Source organism: Lepidochelys olivacea (assembly GCF_965140295.1).
Source record: "Lepidochelys olivacea isolate rLepOli2 genome assembly, chromosome: 8".
NCBI classification, from domain to species: Eukaryota; Metazoa; Chordata; order Testudines; family Cheloniidae; genus Lepidochelys; species Lepidochelys olivacea.
Genome location: NC_140418.1, coordinates 84,965,397 through 84,982,612, shown reverse-complemented (window position 1 = coordinate 84,982,612; position 17,216 = coordinate 84,965,397). Strand labels below are relative to the sequence as shown.

Below are 17,216 nucleotides of genomic sequence, written 5' to 3'. Positions count from 1 at the left end.
TGAGAGATGTGGTACCCAGTTGGGTTTCTGCCGTTAACTTGCTCAGCAGATTGGACAAGTCTCTAAGGCCCAAATTTTGAAAACTGGCCACTGATTGTGGATGACTTTTGGTATCTCTCAAACTGAGCATCCAAAAATTGAAGCACCAAAAATGAGTGGACACTTCTGAAAATTTAAGCCTTTACCTCTGGGTCTCAGTTTCCCCACCTGTAGAACAGAGCTATTAATACTTATCCTCCTCGCACGGGTGTTGGGAGGATTAATTACCTGGTGTTTGCTAAGTGCTTTGAACATGCACAGTGCTACCTAGTGCTAAGAATTATGTGACCTAACACAAAGAATGAGTGGAATACAACTATGCATGGTCTTTAAAGAAGCATTGCACATATACTGAATATCAATAAATTAATATAATTAGCACGCCCCCTCCTTTTCCCCTCCATAGACAGTTATTAGTTATGCTTACCTCTGGGTCACAGGTCAGGTTTGCATACTTGCACAGCGTTTGATTAGCCATTACTTTATACACAGGTTCCCCTGATGTAGACAGGAAACTGAGTGAATTGTATTAAGGAGGAACTCTCAGAATCATAGATCCCTAAGTTCCATCGTACATTAACAATATAATAGGGGACCACTAACCCTGAAACCTGTGTGGGTTGAAGAGAGATTCAGGTTTAGAGCACTACGTCTTCCCCTACGCACGTGGCCAGCATATAAGCAGAAGGGTGAACAAGTAACACCTACATTTTCCTCAAAGCTAGAGAACTGTGGAAAACCCTGCCCTGAAGCTTGCACACCCCTGACCAGACTCAGGGAAGGAGCTACCTCCACATTACTCTTAGTCCCCTCTGCACACATCGCTATGGCAGCATGGACTAGTCGGTGACCCTACTGCCAGCGGCTCTTGGCCAGCTCCCGTGCTCGGTGACTGCTGCAGTGGGGAACAGAGGATGAGTTAATACTGCTCAGAACAGAAACAACAGACTCTTCTTCACCCAGTGAAACTTTTAAGGCTTCCTGACTTCTCCCTCTGCTGCTTGGCAAACCTCTGTGTAGCAGGCAGTTTTTATGGAGAGGCTGGTGGCAGTTATGCAGGATGAGGCGCAAAACAGGCTGTGCAGCTGCCAGTGAAAAACATGGCAAAGTGCAAGGGAGCAAATAAGAGCTCCCAAATTAACTAAGAAACAATGAAAGCAGGGCTAAGGAACGTGAAGTCTGGTGCAGGCCATACGCTCTATGGGTGAATAAACCCTGTGCAGTGGGCTCACCCAACGCCCTATGTACCATTTAAGACTTAAGGACTTAAATGCAGCTTAAATAGTGCACAGGGCCTTGTCTGAGCCCACTGGGGGGGAATTCCACCCCAAGACTGTTATTTTTTAAATAAAATATAATGTCCTGCTTGTACACCATAACCCAGTGTACAATAGGGAAGAATCCTTTATTGGTGAGGAGATGGACTAGGTGACCTAACAGCTTGCTCTAACGTCTATGATTCTCTGAATGTGTTATAATACAGTCTCAGCCAGCATGATGGAACAGAACAGCTCAATGAGACAGGAGCATCATACAGCACCTCATGCACCCACTTGATAAGATATGAGAGGGAGAGAAATACAACACATCCAGGTGCAGGACATTTCCCACCATATTGTCCACTGGATCTACAAACACACTAACACACCTGTGTGTAAACATCACTGCCATCCCCAGTTCTGCCTCTCACCAGCCACTTTGGGAGAAGCACGCACACTTGGGAGAAGGCAGAAGAAAAGTGCATTTATTTATTCCTTGTGTAAATAGTCAGGCACATAGGGTGGGTGTGAAGTATGTCTCCAGGTGATGATGTCTGTGAGAAATACAATCTGTTGGTGTTAGTCTTCTTCAGAGTCTCCTAAGAAAGCACAAAGGGATTTCAATACTGCAAAGTGTGGGTTTCCACAGTGGCTTCATCCCACATCTGCTATCAAGAGAAGAGCCTTAGCAGAAACAGTTGTGTAAGGATTTTGGCTCTACCTCCAATGTACTGCTCATTGAGAGTGAAGGCCGATGTGAGCATTTACACAGTTGTTTGGTGAGCTGTTCAGATATTACCGAGATAATGAGGTACAAATACTTAGACATATAGAAGGATACACAGCTGTCACTGCCCAATAGGAAATGCAGATTGCAATGAGAACAAAGGTGATAATGGGGTAGAATAATGTGGACATTATGTAGCCAATAGCCCTACAAAGGAAACAAAATAGAGTTGAAATCTAGAACGATAACAAAACAAAAGTCACTTTTTATTAGCCCTTTAGTATTAACCCCTTGACTTCTCTCTTCACGGATACTGGTGGTGTCACCTAGCGCCAGGATCCCAGAGCACTACCAGTGCCATCTCCTTACTGCCTCGCTTCTGTCACCTTCTCATTTTGTCTCTTCTCCTCTCCCTCCTTCATCTGACTGCCCTGCTCAAATCTCTGCAGTATTCTGTTCCCAGTCTCCTCCTTTCCGCTGATTTTGCCCTCCCTGGTCCTACCCCTGCTACCTTCCTTCAATCCCGGGTCATAAACCCATTCTGCTCCCACATCCCCAGAGCTGCTGTCTGCCTCAGACACTGCCCCTCCCACCGCCTGTCTTCTCCATGTCCCCAAACTACTCAACTCCTAGACCCGCTCTTTCCCTTTGGCCCCTGCCTATCCTAGAACTCCCCTATACATCCTTCCTCCTGCCTTCCTTCCTAGTGTTCACAGATCCAGTCTGCTCCGGGACCTTCTGCTCTACTGAGCATTGCATGCTCTAGACCCTTGACATTCTACTTCTCTCTTGAGTCACAGTCCATTTTGCTTCTTCACCATTGTAATGTATTTATTAGGGGAGGAGGGTGTGCGTGCTTTAGTAGCTGACAAACCAGGCACTAGTCCCAGTGAGTAAAAGGTGTGGTCAGAGTGTGGACACTGGTAACTAGGAACTTGAGTGTTCTAATCCCTGCTCTGACAATGATTCCCTCTGTGGCATTAAATACATTACTTAAGCCATCAGTGCCTCTCTAGAAAACGACTGCACTTATCTCACAGGGGAATAATGAGTTCTTAGATACTGCGGTGATGGGATAGGAAATAATTGTACAGGCAGCTCACTGCATGTTGTCTAAAGCATGTGGATTGATTACATGGCTCTCCCATTTTCCTTTACATTCCCCCAATCCACCTCATCCCATTCCTTCTGAACCTCTCCTTTTAGCAGTTCCCTGACGCGCTCCTCTGACCATTCCACTCTCCCTTCTCCCTCTGCTTTTTCTTCCCCCAATTCCCATTGTGCTTCTCCCCTGACTTGTTCACTCCTGCTGCCAGCTGCCTTCCAGGAGCCAGTTCCCAGAAAGTAAATGAAAGACAAATTTACTCCACTCCTGCTGTTAAACAAGACGACCCTGGGGATAAATTAACCCATCTTGTGTGACAACAAGGTCAATGGCAACATTCTAGTAGTGTTTTCTTATTGCCAAATCATACCTGGATCTACAGGCCCAATAAGTGCATTATGAGTCATACAGACATGCATGATTTTATGCTATTTAAGAAATAATCACAAATCAGTAGTTTTCAGCAGTTAATGAGAGGCTTGTTAGTTAACAGTGAAGCCACAGACAGTTTACTCTAACAAACTGCTTGTTAACTATGCTGTCAATGGATTCCAAACAGCTGATTACTATTATAAATTTTAATTTTACTGAAAGAATAGTTGAACTGTACTAAAAAAAATAATTTGATTCCCAGTCATTAGCAACTTATTTTCCATCATCCTGAATACAGGGCATGGTCTGTTAGGTGTACCGTCATTACTTACAGTGTTTCACCTCATGCGTTAAACATGAGTGTAAAAGTATTGCCCTCAAGTGACCTTTCAGTGTAGCTAAAAAACTAGAGGATGTTATTACCTCCCAGCAGGAAGTTTATGAAATTTCTGAAGTGTTTCTATCTGTCACATTTTTGAATAAAAGTGTCTTAGTGTGTAAAATGTTTCTGAATTATAATGTACAGGATCCAAAGGATAGAGAGCAGCGCTGCCAAAACTGACTGCTATTTCCTGCATACATAGCTGTAGAATGGGAAATAAGTGGGTTAATTATGGAACTTTAGCTTTCCCGAATTCCACAAAAGACTCCCTAAGTCCTGATATTACAGGCACTGGGATGCCAAGGAATGTAAAAGAAAAATCAGGGAAGGGAAGTGGTCACAATTCATATTCATATTCGGCACTGCTCTGATGAATTTGGTAGCACTGTGACTACCAACCACCTACTAGCTCTCTATACTAAATTCTGTTCTTGTGTAGCCCACCGCTTGACCCAAAAATCTGTCCTCATTTACACTGGCACTACTCTATCAAAGTCAATTGGTGCAACAGAGAGAATTTGATGCACTGTGTTTAATAGAAGGACCAAGTAAATGCAGGAAAGTTATAAATTGCAACCTGGAAACTGCCTGTGAGATTGTTAAAAGGAAGACGTGTTAACTACTCTATTACTGCACATCATAATATCTCTGACACTAATTCATCTGAGCAAAAACTGAAATCAATAAGTATAACACACCTGGATCTGAAGGCAAAATTTGACCCTTGTTAGTTACTTTTTTCACCATATAACAGTCAGCTAAGTTGCAGGGTGGATCTAAGCCTTCCGAATGGATTATATCAAGCTCCTCACCCCACACACCCAACTCTAAAAAATACGGTTAAACCCCTCACAGTAACCATCCCAATGTTTCAAGGAGACATTTAAAAGATATTTACTCTCAAATGGCACTTTCTCTGCATAATCAAATTTTTGGGATTTTCAAAAGTGCCTCAATCAACAGGACTGGGCTCCTAAGTCACTGCGACACTTTTGAAAATCCTACTGCTAGCTGCCAATGAGACTTGACCCTATATACAATGGATGCTGAGGTCTTGATCCTACAAGCTCTTGTCTGGTGCACATTAGGTTTTTATGCTCCCTTTGCAAGTATGAAAGGAAGCTCCATGTTGGCACAAGCAAGATTCAACACTAGATGTAGTCCTCTGTGCTGAATGAACATATCTTTGAAGACCTTTGTATGTCTGCTACCTTAAAATGTGAAGAGGTGGGGGCAGAGAATAGGTGTGTCTGAGAATAGAAGGACTTGCGTGTACTCCCTCAGCATGCAAATTATGTGCCTAGTTACACATTCTCCTATGAGCCCCTCCTACTGCTACTAGGCAGGAGTAACCTAGCAGCCATAAAGCCACACTCTCATTCATGCAGGATCAGCCAGCCCTGCACTTCCTGGATTGTTTAGCACTTTTCCCCTTGTGCTTTTATCCCCCGTATTCTGCCCCAGGCAGTGCAGGATCAAGTCCCAACAGAATACAACAAGGAGGGTATTACAATTTTTTTAAAAAATCAATAAATCAGAGAAACATACCTACTCCCTTCCTGCAAGAGTGCAATAGCAATCCGGATCCGATTCCTCAGGAAGATCAGCATCAGTATGATGAAGACTTCCACAATACAAAGTATTATCACTGCAAGCAAGAAAATTAAACTAACCAAAAATCAAACCAACATGCTGCCTTTCTACATCGGTGGTTTCCCACTTGTACTTTACAATCCTGGTCATGAATGCCAAGAAACCCTATGTTAGAACATGCTTGCTCTCTCTCTGACTGCAAAGGCTAACTTTCAATCCCCATTTAATACATTCTTGGGAAATCCCACAGAAGTTGCTAGCCTTGACAGATGACATTAGTGTTTGTAATTTACAAAGGAAAGTGGAGCATTGCAATGTCAGACAGTTCACAGATATAATCATCTATTTAAAAACATATGTCTGTAGCACTTAGCATAAAATATCATTTATCCTTAATGCACTCCATTAAAGTAAACTTCGGCTATTCAGAAACAAGCATTTTTCAATGGTTATACTATATTGCTGCTAATTTGTAGTCTCTTGACATAGGAAAAAGAATAAAACATAGATGGACATTCAGCCTTTTAATTAAGAGAGCTTGATTCTCATCTCCCTTACACTGGTGTCATGCAGAAGTAATTCCATTGAAGTCAACGGCCCAGTTTTATACAGGGCAAGCCAGCATCTCACTGAGGTACAAGGAGGGAATAGGGACACATGGTACAGCACTAATATTCTCTATGGGCATTACTTTAAAGAGATTCACCTCAGCAACATGTGGTGAGTGGCCCCCATTAGCTCACTGACCCAGACATGCAGGTAAACAGAGACACAGCACATAGGTTTTATGCAGCAGACTGCAGCTTTGTTAAATCAGCTTAACAATGGGATCAATGGTACCGCAAGCCCTAGCAGGCAAAGCAAGGATCCAATGTGGGAGGACATAACATTATGCCAAAGCCACAAAACTTGGAGTCAGGGAGGTAAGGGAGACAGTGCCTAAATCACCCCTGGTATCCAGACAGTTAATGAGATCCCCTATCATCCCTCTGGCTCAAGGACATGAGAGCAGAGATGGGAAATGCCTCAGTCTACACTAGACCTAAGAGACCACCCCTACCCCAGCAAGACAAAACTTTGGCCAGCAGATGCCAGAGTCCTGTGCTTATGTTTAGCCCAGGAGATACCCCACGCTTGACACTGATCACAAAGCTACAACACCATAAATGCTGTGCCCACCAAACCAGGCTTCCCGTATGCTGTGAGGAAGTTAAAAAAAAAAATCTTTCATGGATCGGCCAATTTTGTCCAGAGGAAAAATTATTTCCCATGAGGGCTGATCTGCTTAGGCCCACAGCATGCAGGAAACCCAGTTCTGCTACCCTCAGGCCCCAATAACTCCCAAAGGGAGGGTGTTGCTTGGGCACTTGCCAATGGGGGTGGAGTGCAGCTGACCAATCATGGTCAGCCACCTCTCCTAAACTGGCCAGTCATGCAGACAATGGCCCACTCGACCCTCATCTACCACTTCACCCCTTCCTCCCTTTAAACTGCATGTGGTACCCATACAGAAGGAATGATACATGGATGGATGGGGAAAGGCAAATCCCCTCTCCCCTGCAACCTGGCCAGAATCCCAGCGAGTGTCTTGCTCTCTGCTAATCAAGTCAAACCCTTCTCCCTCACCACCACCAATAAGACAAAGGGGGACATCATAACAAGAGTGGTATTCTACCAGTTGTGCGTGTTTTCCACATTTGTTAGTAGTTTGATTAGACCAACTTCTAGGCCAGATAAACTAGTAATCCTGAAAATGGCACAATATAATAAAAAACCTTCACTGCACTGAGATCCCAGAAATATATATAAAGGAAGATATTTGTTCAGCATCTGTAAAAAGGAGTACTTCATAGGTGGCACAAAACAGCTGATGATTCGTTCTCCTGGTTAAGCATTTACAGAGAGTAATTTTAAAAGGCACTTACTAAATGCTAACCATGTTTGCCTCAGCTGCAGGTACACTCTGAAGTCAGTCTGGAAGCCAATATCATAGATCGTGAGGTCAGATCCAGGTGTCCCCTGAAGATGATCATACTCCCAGTAACAATGCCAGATACCTTTAGAAAAATAAACCAGTAAGAGCTGAGTGTTTCTGAAGAGTCTGTAAACATGAATGAGCCTTCGGGTTTTTTGCCTTCAACATGCCATACAGGCAAAAACTACAGGTGATCATGAGACTAGTGGCTTATAAACCCACATGAACAAAAAAGAAATCATGGTGCAAATACAGAAAGCCTAATCCAGCCAGCACTTACACATGGGTGAGTAGCCCCAAGGCAATACACCTGGTGGCAAACGCTTGCAAGTTCAGGGCCACAGTAGAAGTTTCTTTAAAGAAAAAAACCCTCAAGACCCTGTCAAACCTACACAATATTTCACCTGATTAAGTTAAATTTAATTGGCAGTAATTCATAGAATCATAGAATATCAGGATTGGAAGGGACCTCAGGAGGTCATCTAGTCCAACCCCCTGCTCAAAGCAGGACCAATCCCCAATTTTTGCCCCAAATCCCTAAATGGCCTCCTCAAGGATTGAACTCACAACCCTGGGCTTAGCAGGCCAATGCTCAAACCACTGAGCTATCCACAGATTTCCTTGTACAAACATCAACAGTAAGAACAAAATCTCTCAGCAGTTCTTCGTTAGAGAGTGTAGGAGCTATCACCTACCATATCCTATAATTCCAATCACGCCAAGGATGAAAATCCAGAAGAGGACCCCTGCTGTGAACCTCAGGAGCACAAGGAAGAGCAGGCTGACAATCATTGCAATGAACAGACCACTGGAAAGACAGGAGACATGAACATAAGGGAAATAGGCATGAGCATCCCTCCTGCTTGCACATTCTATTTACTACAAAAGGAGGGTCACTCTTTCACATGCTACAGAATGACAGGTCTAAAATTTTATTCTAAACTCCTTCTGAAAGTCTAATGAGTGGGTGAGTGTTTTAAAGTTTGGATACCATCAACTATTGGAAACCAGTCTGTTGGGCGATAAGTTTCTAGGCAGTATGATTACATTTCATAGACACATTTATAAATGATGGGCCAGCTCCTTAGCTGGTGTAAACTGGCATAGCTTCATTGCAGTGACTGTGCTGATTTACACCAGCTGAGGTTCTGAGTCAGTGATGTCTTCAGGCTGTGGATAGGCAAGAGTAGAGAAGTGTCAAACTGGAAAGATGTGTACATGTGTGGTTAGTTTAATTGAGGTTCTTAAATAAGAACATCCTTTTTAAAAAGGGATAGGGATTTTGAATTTGAGAATAAAACACTTCCCTTTCTATCCTTCCAAACAAGTCATGTGTAGTGCATCGGAGCTGGGAAGAAAATGTGCACTAAAAAGAAAGAAGATAAAAGCTGACATTGGCAGTGACCTATCAGCAGTGCAATTGGGAAAAAACAGCTATCCAGTGAGTATCTTCCTTTAGCCTACTCAAATCAGTGGTAAGGCAGTGTGAATTCTGGTTTCATTCGCAGCATGCAAGTCACAGAGGAAAAAAAATAAACAATGATGGCTGTGTAAACCCTTTACTCGCACACAGGTATCTGAGTGTACAGCCAGAGGAGATAACAGCCAGTCTCCTCTTACATATATTCCCAACATGCAGTCAAGTGGGACACACCAGTAAAATATTTCATTTTGTGATGACTTTAGTAGAAGCCGAAACAAAATAAATGATTACGAACCCTGGACTTTGAAGATATACCCACTGAAATACAAAATCCATAACCATTAATTTAGAGTTTATTTAGTGATTGCTCTCTGAAATGTCCCCACTCACCTAGCTGGTTATCAAAGATGTGAGACTGATCAGACTCAGGACCACATGACTGTGATGGGTAAGCCATTGGGCTTGTAAACCTAACAACTGTGCAGCAGACAGTGAAAAGGAAAGAGCTACAGCTTGCTTTGGAGATCTCTTCCCCATAACCTGCACGAGGCATTCATAAAGCTCCTCTCTGCCCTGCGTGGTTACTTCCTTTCCAAAATTCACCAGATGACATCTCCTGCTTTCTCACTGAATGGTTCATCATTCAAAAATTTCCTCCTCAAAAATAGCTGGACTATTTGGAGGTTGGGGCCCTGATTTCTGTATGTGGTAAAATGCCCAAATCTCTTGTAGATCTACCACAGGCTGATGTGAGGCTGTAGTTATAGATAACATAGCAGCATAAAGGATTAGCCTCACATTGTGTATAAGATCTATGAAAAGTGCATGATACAAGTATGTGATAAGAGGAGACTCTTGGAGTTTAACAGTAGGATATCAGACGTACACATAAATGAATAGTTCTTTTCCATTCATACCTGGGAAGGTACAAAGTATAGGAGCCAGGAATATCTGTAAATAAACTTACATTAAAATCCAATGCCAGGAACTGGCATAGTCTTCAAAAATTTTCATCCCAACTGATCTTGCATCAAGGACATTATTGATACCACTTAAGCAATACAGAAAAAAAGTTTAGTTTATATGGGATACTACAGATCTTATTTAAGCAGCAAATAGGTCATTAATGTACTAACAAAATATAAGTTATGCCACAAAGCATTTTTAGAACATGCCTCTATTTGTAGCATTTGTTTTTTCAGCAAAACAGAGTTTGAAATGTCATTGCCAGTAATAAAGTTACATTACAATGCTGTAGCTCAGGTTTTGTGCATAAACAAACATCAGTTACAGTAATATTTGATTGGGAAGGAAATTCCCCTGAGGGTGGAAGGCCCCCCAAACTGTTAACATTCGTACAGCTCTAGGAAAAAGAATATAATAAAAAGCTCTAAATAACATTAGTATCAGCAGACGCAATAACTTATTACATCACAAAGATGTCATCAGCTGGTAGTAAGATCTGCCGTAAACCCCCAGAAGCCATACAATAGTGGTTCCAATGTTACCAGTACCAAAGACGAAAAACAAAACAAAACAAAAAAAAATGCATAGCAAACAGTAAAACAATAACCTGCCCATAGGGGAATTTTTTTTCCTAACCCTAGAATAGTTGCCAACATTAAAACATTTTCCTAGGACAATGCTAGGAAGAAATAAAGCTAGGGTTTTATGATAGCTGGGGACAGCTGGAGTAGGGGGCTTGATAAACTGTGGGGTCTGGAGTCAGCATTGGTGAGGCGAGAGGGGGCATTGCTAGGTTTGAGGGAAAGGAAAGGGGGTGCCCTCTGGTCCCAGTCTGAATGGGGACTTGATGGAGGTTGGAGAAGCTGCTCTGAAAGTTCCCTCTTCTCCTAGCTCAGGCCCGGCATGGGAGATGCTAGTTTTTTACCTGGAGAGGTTTGATAGATTCCCACATGCTACCAGTCCCACATCATTGGCTAGGATACCCACTCCTTGGGACAGGTATTAAAAACCAGAGAGCAGACCTTCAGCTGGTGTAAACTGTCATAGCTCCATTGGTGTCAATGAGTATCTGCTCCCAGGACTGTTGGCAGGGATAGCCTCGGTGAGTGGTTTGTCTCCTCAAGCATTAGGATTTATACTCCTTGCTCTGTTTGAAGCTAACCTTCCACAGAGAGAACTAATAAAATAACAAAACTAAGCTGACAATCAGCCACAAACAACACACCTCCAAATTAAATGGAAAAGCACTCTTTAAAAAAAATCCTTTGCTAGTTTCCTCATATAGAATTTTAAAAGCACTTCATTACAATGTCTCACTTGGTTAATTTCAGTCATTTGCTACAACTGATTTTGATTTCTTTTCTACCTATACATTAATTCATTGACCCGGAACATACACAAAAGGTATCACATAAATGAAAAGCACGAGAGGAAGGAAGAACCTACTTTGCAGCTTCCCTGAGATCAGTTACATTTCTTGTTTTCCCTCTTCCATCTTTGAATGTCGTCTGATTTGCCACCGTCAAAATCCCGTTCTTCGTGGAGAAGTCAGGAAAGCATCTTTTAAGAACTGTTAAGTAATGAAAACCGTGGGTAAAAACATATGTTTATTTATCATCAAACTCCACTTTAAAATTATGGGGTTTTGCCATCAAGTTCGTGATTTGCTGTGTGTAAATCATTTCAGATCGGTAGTGAGGCCCAGATCCACAAAGGTATTCCGTCACCTAAACACCAGATCTAGGTGCCTAAGTCCCAGTTTTAGGCACCATTACAATCCAAAAAATCCCCTCTTGCCTGCTGCTTAACCTTGTAGCCTATACTCATTTAGCGCCTAAATTTTCATTGTAAAAGTTCCTTCCCTGCCTAAATTTCTGCCTCTGGCCATGCACACTGCTATCTCCCTGTAGGTGTCCAGACACCTATCTTCCACCTAAGCCCCAGCACAATCCACAAATCAGGTAAAGGTACACCCCCCCCCAGCCTATCTCACCCTGGGGGCCCAGTGTGCTCAGAGGCCATCGACCAGACCAGAGAAGGAGGAGGTGGTGCCGCTATCACTGCCCACACCATAACTTCTAGCCCAGAGGTTAGAGCACTCACCTGGGAGGCCCAGGTTCAATTCCCACAGCAGCATGAGGGGAGGAAAGGATTTGAACAGGGATCAGAAAAATGCTTTGACTACTCAGCTAAGCAATACTCTGATGTGGGGCTTTCTCTCAGTCTCTCCTGTTGATGCTGTTCCATAGTGGCTAAATAATTAAACACTCCTTGGAACAAGGGGACTCTGGGATTAGCACTAGAACGCAGTGTATGTATTCAGAGACACAATGCTCCCTTTTTACCCTGCAGAACCTGTAGAGCTATAGAAGGTTAGATCCTAATTAGACTCATCTAAACTCCAAATACAGGGCCATATTATGCCCTTACTGTAGCTATGCTGTTAACCAAAGACAATAGGGTTGCTTGCCCACGTGCATAATTTAGTCTGCAGAGTCCTCATTACTGGGGATGACTCATGAGGCAGAAAGAACCCAGCTTGACCTGATCTCAGGTTGAGTTTTCACAGCTGGAAGATAGAAAAAACCATCTTTATACTTTTATACAGCGTAACATTGATTGGGCCGTTACTGACAGTCAATGCAGAGCCTCATCATGACAACACCAGGATCTCCTTTCAGAGTGAAGCTGCACGTTAACAACATACACACCAATCCTCTGCTGAGACATGTGCAAAAAGTATAACTACTCACAAGGCCTGCTTGGAATGATCATTGAAGGGCAATCTTCATCACGGATCACTTGAGCAACAGACTAAAAGAAAATAAACCCAAAAAGAGGAATTGGAGAATACAATGCAGAACAAATAAAACCCACTCAATCTGAGAAATCTTTACAATCAAGAAAATGTCCCATTTTCCCTCATTTGTGTCTTAATCTTTTGGCATGATTTGACTGGTGCATCTGCCTGACACTCACAGGATGAAAGCAAGAGACCTAACCATCCTTGGACAGTCATGGATCAGGAATAAAATATGCTTCTGGCTTTTCGAATGGTAATAAGATAAAAACAGAAGGCATCAGACCTGCCTATCAACTAATGGTGCTTCGGCAGGTGTTTTTGTCTCTCATAGAAAAAAAAGTTTATTATAACAGAATTAGTACATTTAACTCCAGGCTGATGTTAGAGTTGCTAGGTGCTCTTATTGTGGGAGGAATATTAAGGTATGTTCAAATGCAAACCCATGGTATTTCAAAATGGTCGTCTTATTGCAAAGCTGGCGTAATTCCCTGGCTAAAAAAATTGAGTGAGAAGCTGCAGGTGACTTACTACAGCGCCTGCTGATTCAGACATAAAACTCTCTAGGATGAAGGGGAAATTGTTAGTACTAATCAGAGCTCTCCTCCTCCACTGTGGATCATTGCAGCCTAAACCTATATACTGGAGAAAATTGACTTCTCTGGGTATATTTAAACTGCAATGCAAGCCCAAGCTTAGAGTCAGGCTTGAGCCCAAATCCCGCATTCAGTCTACACACAAATCTATCAGTCTCAGGCTCAGACCTATGGTCTTAAGACCCTGTTGAGGAGGAGGGGCCAAGCCCAGTCAAGCCAGGACCCAGAGTTTGACCCCTTTTACTTTGCAGTATAGAATCAGCCCACCCCCAACCCCAGGTCCTGGGAGTCTGCCAAAAGTATCCCACAATGTCATGGACCAACTTCCTTTCTCCTCTCTATCCCAAGAATCTTCAACTGACTTCAGTGAAAATGGATGCAACCCCCGCTCCACTTGGTGCACTGCAGGTTGGTGAGTCAGCGTTAACCCTTCCATCCACTTCTGACGAACGAGCTGCAATCACGCCATCGGAAAGCCTTCTGTGCTTGCAACAGAGGCTGAACAGAAACAGCCTTTTGCATAGCACATTGCTTTATGGTCACAGGAGCACAGCCAGATTTTGGTAAATCTCTGATGAGAGGCCAGCACAACAGTGGGCGTTTGTAAGAGTACCAGGAACGATCATGCATACCAGCAAAGAAACTGGCACTGTAGCAACTTTACTGCACTAGTGACCAGTGCATGGAGTGGACTGAGTGGCTCAAAACTGAGTACGGGAAAACCAGGGACCAGAACTGCACCTCGGGCAACTCACCAAAATCATGCCTATTTTATGAGGAGTTGGACCAGGTGCTGGGCACTGCTCTGAGCATGGAGCCAATGGTGGTGCACGATGACCTGGTCAGACAGGATGGCTGATGGGGACTGATGGAAGCCAGCAGCAGGTGCTGAGTGAGGACAGTAAAGTCTGTTCCTGAAACCAGCCCCAGAAGAGGTTTTGGAGCTGGAGCAGCAGCACATCCTGGGCCCCATACTCGGAGAAGGTGCTTGATGCCCCGCTCCGACAAACAGCCCACTGCAGAGCATGCACCAGACACAGAAGGGACAGAACCTGTCCCTGAGCGAAGTGAGTTTCTGGCTCCATTTTAATTTTATTAATACAGTAATAGGAGGAATTTCCATTCTATGAACCAATGCAAAAATTACTGGATGTCACGGCTACGAGCATGCATCCTGCTAATGGCAGATTGTATGCCAGTAGCTTGACTCCCATTCAGTCCATTTCAATTAGAGACAGTCCATGCAGTCCATAGGTGACAAAATCAATTGTGCCAAATTCAACTTGGGTTTGAATTTTTGTCCAGAAACATGCCGGGGGGCAGAGGAGGAAAGCTGTGAAGTTCTGTGTGTTTGCTTGCAGCCATAACAGGGTAAGCCATGTGGAAGCTGACTCAGGATCCTACTGATTCCCTCATGGATTCTGACTCAATCCTGGGTGCTGATAGCTGCAAACTTTTCTTGAAGCAGGAATTCCAGACAGGTAGTCACATTTCAGGGCAGGACATATTTTCCAGGGCTATCTTGGTAGCCAGCTAGCCCACTCCACTCATACATGTGCTGTTCAGTCACTATACATTTGAATGCTTTGGCTGCATCCACTGTGTTTCCAATGGGATTTCAATCTGCCAAAAGCACATTCAGCAACCATTCTAGACCTGCTGACAGTGTAATTAAACCATCTTTTCCAAAGTGGACAGTGCACCATGGTCAAAGGGCTAGAGCGGCACATTTTGGGAGGGTGCTAGGGAGTCTGGTATACGCATGGTTTGACTCAGGTCTGTGCAGTGGAGTGTGGATGCCAGAGCCATAGGTTTACGCCCAAGTTGGAAAATTCTTAAGGTAGGGTTAACAGTCAGTGTAGATGTTCAAGCCCTGGGTTCTCTAAACCAGGGTCAGCTGACTTGAGTCCCGCAAATCCTGGGCTTACACTGCAATGTAGACATACCCTATAGCACCAAAATCCACAGCATGGAAGTCTGCAGTTATTTTCCACTGAACTGAGCCTTCAGTAATCGCTTAAAGATTTGTGGATTTTGTCTGGTTAGCAGATCTTAACTCTTGACAATCTCAGAGCTGAAATACACTTACAGAAGAGCTCCTCTTTGAGATAATTTGGCATAGCTCCATTGATTTTGATGGAGTTAGACCGATTTATGCACACTAAGGATCATCTATTGTTAAAAGCAGAATGTATCCCATCTACATTTATGTATGTATATATACGTACCTTCCAAGGCTTATTAAAACCAGGTTTGCAGAACTGCCTGTAGTACTCCCAATAACTTTTGTTATGTCTGTAGGAACCTTGCATGTCTATGTATGTTGCAAACCTGTCTGGGCACTTTGAGACACAAAGCTGTAAGGAAAGAAAAAATGCATAATGATACACTGGAAAAAAACAAAACAAAAGACAAACAACCCCCCCACCCCACAAAAAACCCACTCATTCTATCAAAACAGCAAAACAAAAAAATGGCCATCTATAAAAGTGCCCTGTTTTATCAGATTGTCTGGAGCAATGCTTACTGTAGCATTTAGAAAGGGACAGTCATTTGTCTATTGCTAGAATCTCTAGATAAACACTTTTTAAAGCTTTTGATCGACCATTTCAAATCTCTCCCCAAGTTCTGGATCTCTCAACTGCTCTGCCTCCATATGTCTTGGTGGTCTCCATACATTCTGATATACATGTACAGTTTTAAGTTTGTTTTTTAAAATTTTTTATTGAACATACACAGGAAAAAATCCTCAAAAAGGCCTTGATCTAACCCCCTAAGCACAGACAGCTGTGTATGTGAATATGCTGGTGCGGCAGCACAAGACGTGGCACGGCACAAGACACAAGACACTGGCCAAATGAAGGGGGCATTTGTACTAAATTAAAGCTGTAAATTGCCCTTTACCCATGTCAGAGTTCCCACAGGTATCAAACAAGTCAGGTGCACATGCCAAGGGCAAAATTCACATCTCCCCAACTAAAGCCAAAGTAAGCAAGATGTGTGTGAGAAACTAAGAGCTGGGAGAAAGAAAAGGAGTACTAGTGGCACCTTGGAGACTAACCAATTTATTTGAGCATGAGCTTTCATGAGCTACAGCTCACTTCTGGGAATGACTGGATCCACCCACGGGTAGGCTGCTATTCAGATTCATGTATGGAGTAGTGGTTGCTGCTCCAGCACACACTCTAAGCAGGCCTTCCTGACCACTGGGTCCATGATTATGCTCTGCCCTCCTCAATGTTCCTGTGAGCCCACCACTGTAGCATAGAATGGCTGCAGAGAGACTGCACCCCCTGCAAAGCTACCCTCTGTGGACCCTTTCTCTTTAGAAAGGCTTGTCATAGAAGGAAGTTAATTTCCCCTAAAGGGCATAGCATACAAGTGCCCTAAGCAATTATTTCACATCATGAACATGTGAGGGAATGTCCATTGAAAGGGATCTTATGCCATAGGCCAGGACCTGGTGGGTGCAAGAGTCTAGTGGACAAGCCATGGATCAGGGAATGAGGGAATTTGAATTCTATCCTTGTTCGGACAATGAATCGCTGTCTGCACATCACTTACTATAACCTCAGCTTCCCCCTCTGTAAAACTGGCACTGATATTTGCTATGCATGGGTGTTGCAAGGCAACATTTAAACATGGTCTGTACAGGCCTCTAAAATCCATAGTACTGGCAAGGCCTGTCAGTGGCAGCAGAAGTAGGAACAGATCTCAGGACTGCGCTCACTCAGGTAAATGATCTGGCTTGGGAGACCACCACAACCTCCTCTAAAAGTCACAGTGTGAAGTATCAAGCCAAAGTGGTTCTTCAGCATTTTCACAACAGCCGTTAAAACCTTTAATCTGAATTATCATCCAAAGACTAGAAAAGGTCAAAAACCGCTCCAGTTTTACAGATCTGTTGTGAACCTGAAAATAGATAAATTAAAACACAACCTGTTTGTGACGAATATTCCATCTTGCTTGCCTCACATTA

General features: G+C 43.3%; 1 protein-coding gene across 3 annotated transcripts in view; it reads right to left on the bottom strand.

The window, feature by feature from the left end:
• Positions 1 to 17,216, bottom strand: part of SLC44A5 (solute carrier family 44 member 5) — a 184,956-nt gene that overhangs the window by 23,442 nt on the left and 144,298 nt on the right. For all 3 annotated transcript variants that reach the window (XM_084637904.1, XM_084637902.1, XM_084637903.1), the window contains exons 6-14: positions 15,466 to 15,594; positions 12,595 to 12,655; positions 11,288 to 11,411; positions 9,843 to 9,926; positions 8,148 to 8,260; positions 7,403 to 7,534; positions 5,433 to 5,532; positions 2,140 to 2,232; positions 467 to 554 (exon numbers count right to left, since the gene is read on the bottom strand). In XM_084637904.1, the coding sequence (XP_084494030.1) occupies positions 467 to 554; positions 2,140 to 2,232; positions 5,433 to 5,532; positions 7,403 to 7,534; positions 8,148 to 8,260; positions 9,843 to 9,926; positions 11,288 to 11,411; positions 12,595 to 12,655; positions 15,466 to 15,594 (924 nt within the window). The remainder of the gene's footprint in view (positions 1 to 466; positions 555 to 2,139; positions 2,233 to 5,432; positions 5,533 to 7,402; positions 7,535 to 8,147; positions 8,261 to 9,842; positions 9,927 to 11,287; positions 11,412 to 12,594; positions 12,656 to 15,465; positions 15,595 to 17,216) is intronic.